The 8,192-nt window shown below is 33.5% G+C and overlaps 1 protein-coding gene across 1 annotated transcript; it reads left to right on the top strand.

The window, feature by feature from the left end:
- Positions 1 to 1,251: 1,251 nt before the first annotated feature.
- LOC134260025 (lysophosphatidic acid receptor 1-B-like) lies at positions 1,252 to 2,271 on the top strand. The gene has a single exon (XM_062742610.1). It carries the CDS (start codon positions 1,252 to 1,254, stop codon positions 2,269 to 2,271), a length of 1,020 nt encoding a protein of 339 aa, XP_062598594.1.
- The last annotated feature ends 5,921 nt before the right edge of the window (positions 2,272 to 8,192 follow it).

Genomic DNA, 8,192 nt, shown 5'->3' with positions numbered 1-8,192 from the left:
TATGCAGGTGATGAAGGTATTTTGCTGCATAAGTAAGGAAGGTTGACGATAGAAAAGTTAAAGTAATCACGTTTATCATATAGCTTGGTTGTTAGATTACCATTAACGTCTTTTTCATGTAAAATATCCAAGTATGAAACAGATGTGTTAGACTCTGTGGTGTCTTTAATCCCAAGCTCACCAGGATACTCAGTATATATATCGTATCGACATAGGTATAGAAATTAACATTGTTAATTGACAAATCGTCGTCGATATATCTAAATGTCGAGTTGAAGGCCACACAATTTTTATTTCTTAATACAAACAAACAGTGAAATATATATGACAGACAAATTACATTACACACAATATGACATTACCTAAAGACAATTGATACAGAAATATTTTATGCAAAATTTTTAAAAAGTTTGTAGTCAAGGGATTTCAAATTTTTCAGAATGGAAACATTGAAAAAATTGAAGATTCAACGTGATTGAAAATGTTATAACTAGTTCCGTCTAAGGAATTTAGTCGACAGTACATCTTATATTTGTAAATTCTATAGGCAACATATAAGAGATGAGTGTGTTGTGATACAAAATTGCGCTCAGAGCTAAATCCAATTATTACATGTTTCCATTTGATATCTATTTTCAGGTACAAACTTAATCTGTTCCATATTTCATTAACATTTCTACATTCAAAAATGAGATGTTTTGAAGTTTCGTTCACGCAGGATAATTTGCAATGACTGGACTTAAATTTATCGTGGGAAATGGTTGTGTATAAAGTTGAAAATTCGTGAAATGGTTGTGTATAAAGTTGAAAAGTCGTAAGTTTTTAAGCTGTTGATTTTGGTAAAATGGAGGGAAAACATGACTCGTAAATGTAAAATGCATTTAAATCATCTAGTGCATATGGACATTACATTGTGTTAACAATTTTTCAGCATCAGTTTTACAGGAAATTGTTCCACAATACAAGTGTAGTTATAAGTATTATAAGTATAGATAAGATATAAAAAATATTAACTTCCGAGTGACATACAGAGTGTTGTGTATCTATTGAGCTTCCGTTACGCATTTCCTCGCTCAGTGTTTGCGAATCATCAGCCTCCACTAATTCGCTGATTGTCCTCCTGTTCAGACAGCGTGTGTACAACAACAAAATATGTTGTCTGGAACTTCAACCGCAAATGTTAATCATGACCAAGCAAAGTAGAGAGTAATAAATAACAAAATCTTGTCGTTTTTGCTTTCATGAACAAATATGGATAACGTTACCAGTCAAATTGATGAGGAGTTCAGACTAGAACAATGGAACAATGAGATGTCGGTAGCGTTTCTTCCGAATACCATATTTCTGGTTTTTAGTTGCATCATCGGTGTCGTCGGGAACTCGTGCGTACTGTATGTTTATGGAGGGCGGCTTCGAAGGAAATACGAGGGGCGCTTCTTCGTCCCCTACCTAGCTGCTGCTGATTTGATAGTAATGCTTGTAGCGGTGGGGCTGAACATCTCCATAAATGTAAATCCCGTAAATTACAAAAACAGGGAGGTGTGCACGGGAGGAAGTTTTCTTGTCGGATTTTTTTCGGTTTGGTCAATTTGCATTCTAATTCTCATTGCCTTTCAGCGCTACCAAAAGATATGCAAACCAATGGATACTCACATGACACGATGCCAGAAGAAACTGGCCCTGGTGTTCTCGCTAGCCATCTCCTTCCTTTTAAATGTAATTTTCATTTTTACAGTTGGATTGAGAGACGTAGAGTTGCAGAATCTGAACATTACGGGGAAGACATGTGAACGCCTATCCGAGGAGAGTCCTGTTTTATCGATCGTGCACAGTGTTATTCTGTCTGTTTTCGCCGTGCTCAGTTGTTCAGTACTCATTGTGTTATACGGACTCATCGGAAAAGCCATTTACCGACACAAGAGGACTCAAAAGTATTCCCTGGAAATCCGAGGCAGTAGAAAGACCAAAGTTACAAGAATGTCGAAGACGACACTGATGTTTATGATTATAACGATTATCTTTATCATATCGTACATACCGACAGGGATTAAGATGATCGTTGAGAGTATGCCGGACTTCTCCACTGTTTCTCTCCACTGGAGGTTCCTCACAACCTTCTTTGTGGTGAACCACTTTGCCAATCCCATTGTATATGCTTTTATGGATATGATCTTTTCTAGGGAGTTGAAGAGAATATTTTGCTGTGTCAAAGACAAATTTCAAGGAAGTTCCGAAAACAGTGATCGTAACGAACAAGATACTACAACGTAAAAAAATTTCTCAGAAGCAATTTGCTCGGAAATATCAGTACCCAAAGCAATGATTATTTAAATGACCACCTATCTGGAATGCAGAATGGGAGAAAATTTTCAATTGAATGTGAAAGAGAATAAACTCAAGGGAAAAATTTAAAGATTATTTTGAAAATATATGCATGAAGCAGGTTATTGTTTCATGCATTGTGTACCCTTGTAGAGTCATTAGATGTAAAAATAAGATAGATTATGAATTATTGCATTAAACACAATTAGAGTGAATATTATTTTACCGAAGCTGAGAAAGTTGAAAGATCAATGTAATTTTTTGGAAAACTCATCTTCACACTATTTTTTGAATCACTTTAAAGGACGCTGATAGTGATATATTCCTCTGAAGCAAAGGCTACTCAGAAACGTAAACCTGAAGTGAGAAAATTTAAATGTGGCCTTCACATCAAAATTTAGATTTATTGACGATATTTCAATCAATTAACATAAGTGAAAAAATTCTCGAGAGGAACCTTAAACAATGTGCAATCTATCAATAAACAAAAGTCAATTTTATCAATTGATCGACCTGATACATGTATATCCTAAGGAACTCAAAATAAAAGATGTTTTGTTAATTGCCAAATAACACTTTGTATGACAAATGTGATGATTGATTTTCCGTCTTCTACCTCCCTTACTCATACATTAATATATAGATGTACATGTTATCCACAATCAGCTGCACTGTTCTTCTCCTAGACGTGGGTTTGATCAGTCGACAAAGGGATACTTACACCTTTGAGGCTTCCGATCCCAGCTTTGTTTTTAAGGAGTAACAAGGAACGCCCATTTTTTTCTTAGGCCCCTGGTCCTACCTCTACTTTTATAGGGGGTTCCACTGTGACTGATACTCTAAAACACACCTGATTTCATCTCTGGTGTTTTAAAGCAATTTGAGCTGCATTTTTTGAGAATTAAAATGTGTTATTATGATAGATTTGTATGTAATTTAAACTTCTATGTTCAATTAGATTAAAATCAAGAATTAAACTTTTTCAGAAGAAAGATCTCTGTACATTCAAAAATATATGGTATTATTTAAAGCAATATGAGCTGCAACTTTGATGTCAGAAATTTTTTTTGCAAAATTATATTTAACTATTTTAAGAATAGAGAAAAATATTTATAATCTTCTGTTGTTCATATTTGCGATGGAGGAACTTTTTATAAGCTATGATTGACGCAAAATTGTATTTTTGTCGAATTTTCCTCCTTAGAAAGGGGGCGAAGAGTGTAAGAAGAATTAAACCTTAAACATGTAATGTACAAATAAAGACAATATTGTTACCTGCGTTCTCAGCAGGGACCAGTACGCACTGATCATGAAATAAATCTATTTTTTTTATTTCTGAATAATTGAATACAGAAGGATAAATGATTTTCACGCTAAATGTGCGATTTTAACATAGTTCTCATACAGTTAATATATTTTAACAAAGTGTCAATGCTTTCTTCTCATGTCTGGTCCATTGTTTGGCATAATCTTCAACAAAATCCATAGTTATAGTCGATGAAATACTTCTTTGAAATAACACAAGAGTGCTCAATAAAGGCAAAAAATAAAAATGTTGTCCTTAGTTCTTGATCATATCTTTCTCATATATCTTTTCTGTCGCGAATAGAAAAAAAGGATTAAAAATAGGAATACTGAGTCCTTTAATGTTGAAAATTCAGAAACCCGTTTATAGATTTCTCGAAAAATTATTCACCAAAGAAATGTTGCATATATATTGCACAATTCAAACAGGATGCTTTTACTCCTTAAACAAGAGAAAAGTTTGAAAACTCGAATAGTGGTAATTTTTCTCCTCCGATTGAAAAAAATTGAAATTTCTCTGTAGACACTTACTTATTAAACACAAGGAGAAAAATCAAAATACACTTAATGAATCAATTATTCGATGCGAGCACTCCTCGCAATAAATTAAAAAATGGACGTTTTGATAATATAGACAACTGCTTCGTGGAAGAAAGGGAACTTGTCGGGTTTTTACTGACAATAGAGGACAAAGACTTTCAACTGAATTAAATGACAAAGGAGTTGACTACATTTTTTTACAGCCGTAATCCTCCTTATTTATATTCGAATATTCCGACATTACCTGATTGTGATGTTCATGCCTCTCATATTATTCGCCACTTAAGCATTTGCTTGAAGTATTATCCATTTTTCAACCGAGGCATGTTTTATAAGTTGATGTTACAGGGTTTTCAGCGATCGTTAAAAGTCAGTATTGCGTAAATTGTTGATCGGACCATCTTTAAAATATACGTAACCTTTATTTGCCTTCTTTCAAATCAGAGTAAAATTTTGGCTCGGTAACTAGGTGAGAGCATCTGTTTTTCTCCATAAAATAAAATATTTACTGACGGGATATAAGAAGAATAAAAAGAAAAAATATCGTGTGCTGAAATGTAGAAAAAAAAGTAATTAATCGTGCATTTTTTCAGTCAGTCGATAGGGAGAGGGCAACCAAACATTTTTTAAAGATAGCCTCATTGTAATGGCCTAAAATAAAATCAAGAATGTCATTGGTCGTATTGTGACTGACCTGCTTCATACTATAATTGTTAGGCTTTTGTATTTTGTTTTGTTTTGTTTTTTTTTTTTTTTTACTAAATTTAACAAGGGATTGTTCAATAAATACAAAGGTCAATGTGACAAGATACCAACTTCCTTGTCGGAGGATTTTCTGGTACTGTAATAGAATCAATTTCTAAAACAGAGTGTGTACAGATTATATTAAGCTAATAAAATACATAATATCGGCTTCCTTCCTCATAACTTAATATCCTGGATAATGAAATCTAGATTTCATTCAGAAAATGTTTTGTATATCTGTTCCTCTATAACTCTCGTGCTGGGTTTCAGCTGATCATAAAATGATATGATGAATTGAGAGCTTCCGGCCGGAGGATCCAGTGATTGCACGGTCACGGCACGGAAGGCTTCAGCTAAATATGTTCACTTCCGCTTCAGTTTCTTTAAGAAACAATGTAATTAGTTTTTGACACTTCGTATTTCTAAGAAAAAAGTGATAAAACGAATATATCCTGTGTAATCTTTCATAGTAATTATCTTTTTTCTGATTTAAAAAAATCCAATGATCCGGTTTACACCTAGTTTTTAAACCTAAAAAAGGTATAAAGATGAATATATTGTATCAATGTTTGACATTGGAATGAAACACAGGGAGATAACGAACAGTTTTAAAGATCAAAAGTCCATTAACAATACAAAATAGGAGCAGAACAAACAGGGACCTCCGAATAATCAGAGGTTGGATCACGTGCCATGGAGGAGTTAGCATCCAATGCCGACCGGTCATATCCGCCGTGTGCGCCTTATCATGATCAGGGAATAACGGAAAAATCCGTCTTCAGTTTAGTGTATAAATATTGGACTAACAAACAGTATAAAAAAGGTCAGTCAGCATTTGACTCAAATAAAGAATAATGAAAAAAGATTTTTGGAGCAATGATGCGCTTCTTATTCACTTGGGCAATTCCCTCTACATTTGATTCAGTGGCCTCATTATTTTATTGAGATAATGATAGAATACTAATGTTGAAAATCATTTGGACTATCGCTGTTTTGCATCTATTTGCAAATACAAATACTTCAAACATTATTCTGGATTATGTAACAAAGTTTATATCATGATGTATGTCAATCGGATCGGTGTTAGTTTTACAGACATAAATAGAAACAGATTACCTAAGATGATTTTTTCCTCTGTTTTTATTGTTAATCGATACCTCATGGTACTACAAATTGACATTAACGAATAAAAAGTTTGAAATATCATATTATGATCACATACATAATTCAACTTGTCAGCACGGATTTCCGTATTATGATAGGATAAATATCGGAGTTTTATTTTGTTTAAAAATGCATATTAATTAAAAATAAACCACTTAGATTTCTGGAACAAAATCTCAAATTCATTCCTCTTGTTACTTAAGAGAAAGAGCTATATAAGGATCAATGATTGGTCTCTAGAAATCTACTAATATTCTCTGAATGGGGCATAAATACTGACCCCCGTAAGTACCAAAGATGAGATAAGGTGCCTAGAGGGTGTAAGCATCCCGTGTTGGCCTGTCATTACTTCTGTGAGCCCTATGTATTGACGTTGACACTTTGTCAGAAAGGAATAACTGTATCAGATACATGATAAAATCGCGTATAAAAAGATTTTTCTTTGATACATCGATCAAAGGAAAAAAAAAATATTACATTCATTTCTTAAATCCATAATTTAGAAAAAAAAAACTTGATGGAATAGATGATCATGGACATAAGACTTTTGAAATTTATGCACAACTATGCTACTTGCATTGATGAAGTTTTCCGTCCAATTTTTTCTTTGATACATCGATCAAAGGAAAAAATAGTACATTCATTTTTTAAATCCATAATTTGAAAAAAAATGATCGGTACGTACTGGTCCCTGCTGACAAAGCAGGTATCAACATTGTCTTTGTTTGTAAGGCTCATTTTATCAATTGTATTTTAGAAGAACTTGGATTTAATTCTGCAAGTGGTAATCCAACTTATACTCATCGTTTCCTTTCTAAGGAGGAAATTATTCAAAATAATATGTCAGTTTTATATATTTTTAATATCCCAAAGAACCAAAATAAATTTGAACTACCATATATATGTGACCGTGTAGAATTTGGACGGTACTAAGTTTTCGTCTGGAACTGCATCCGTTGTTTGCAGAACGAGCGGGGTGAAGGAATGTTGGCGTAGAGGGTACGAAGTATAAGGTAGAGGCGCTGTGTGGCCGTAAAGTAAAAACGAAGTATAGGTGTGCCGTATTCCCGAAGGTCCACCAATATACAATTCCAGAGATAAAACAAATGATGAAGGATTCCGTATTTATTAGATGAGTCTCAACGATGGCAACAGTTTATATAAATCAACAAACAGACATATTAAAATGATCGAGTCGGATATGGCCGAGGTGGCCCCGGACTCAGAGTCCTAACGAGTCGGACGTGGCCGAGGCTGGCCTCCGTTTATTCCAGACTCTAGATTGAAATTATACATGGCTATTTATAAGAATGTACATAATGGAGTAAATATATGACAGATGTTGGCATGAAGTAAAATGAGTGAAAGATTCACAGGTATGGGCTAAGTAAATAAACTCAATGACTCTTTGATGTTTGGACATGAAAACAGATAATTACACAATGTTATTATAAGAGATTAGCATGAGACATAGCACTCTGTCTCTCTGTAATTATAACATATCAATAGTCCAAAAAGTGTCACTGGTCAATTAAACAATTAGATTCATGAAACAGATCGTGAGAATAACATACGGCTGTCTTGATACAAATTAGAAATTATAAAAAGTTCAGTCTAATATAAAGTTTTGTTTTTTTCTGGAAAGTGAATTTTTCACTGTGATATATATATATTGGATTCCAGAGCATCATATATGTAAGAATCCTTACAAACAAATATATACAGGGGTTTCCAGTGATGTTTAATCAAGCCTCCCTCTTTACTCCTCATTAAGATATTAACAGTAGTGAAGGAGAAACTTCAAGAGTACTGCGCAACAATATTTATTTAAGAAGTGGTATAAATCAGAAGTTGATGCCTAAAAATTTCTAGGAACTTTTTGACAATTTGAAATCACAGGATTTTACCAAAATTAACAGCTCAAAAACTTACGACTTTTGAAATTTATACACAACCATTCCCCATGATAAATTTAAGTCCATGCTTTTTGATATCATTGACTCTACTTTTTCAATAAAAATGGAACTCGCAAATTTACTTACCTTGTCATTTGCAAAATTATGCTGTTAAAACATTCTGATTGTACACACAAGTACTATGAAGTGGACATCAAAAAG

Source organism: Saccostrea cucullata, unplaced genomic scaffold (genome assembly GCF_032062105.1).
Source record: "Saccostrea cucullata isolate Sc308-1 unplaced genomic scaffold, CSIRO_AGI_Scuc_v1 ctg12749, whole genome shotgun sequence".
Lineage (NCBI taxonomy): Eukaryota > Metazoa > Mollusca > Bivalvia > Ostreida > Ostreidae > Saccostrea > Saccostrea cuccullata.
Note: the sequence above shows the minus strand (reverse complement) of the source record. Positions and strands in the feature narration are given on the sequence as shown.

Coding starts and splice junctions, on each gene's coding strand:
- LOC134260025 (XM_062742610.1), top strand. CDS start 1,252: ATGGATAACGTTACCAGTCAAATTGATGAGGAGTTCAGACTAGAACAA.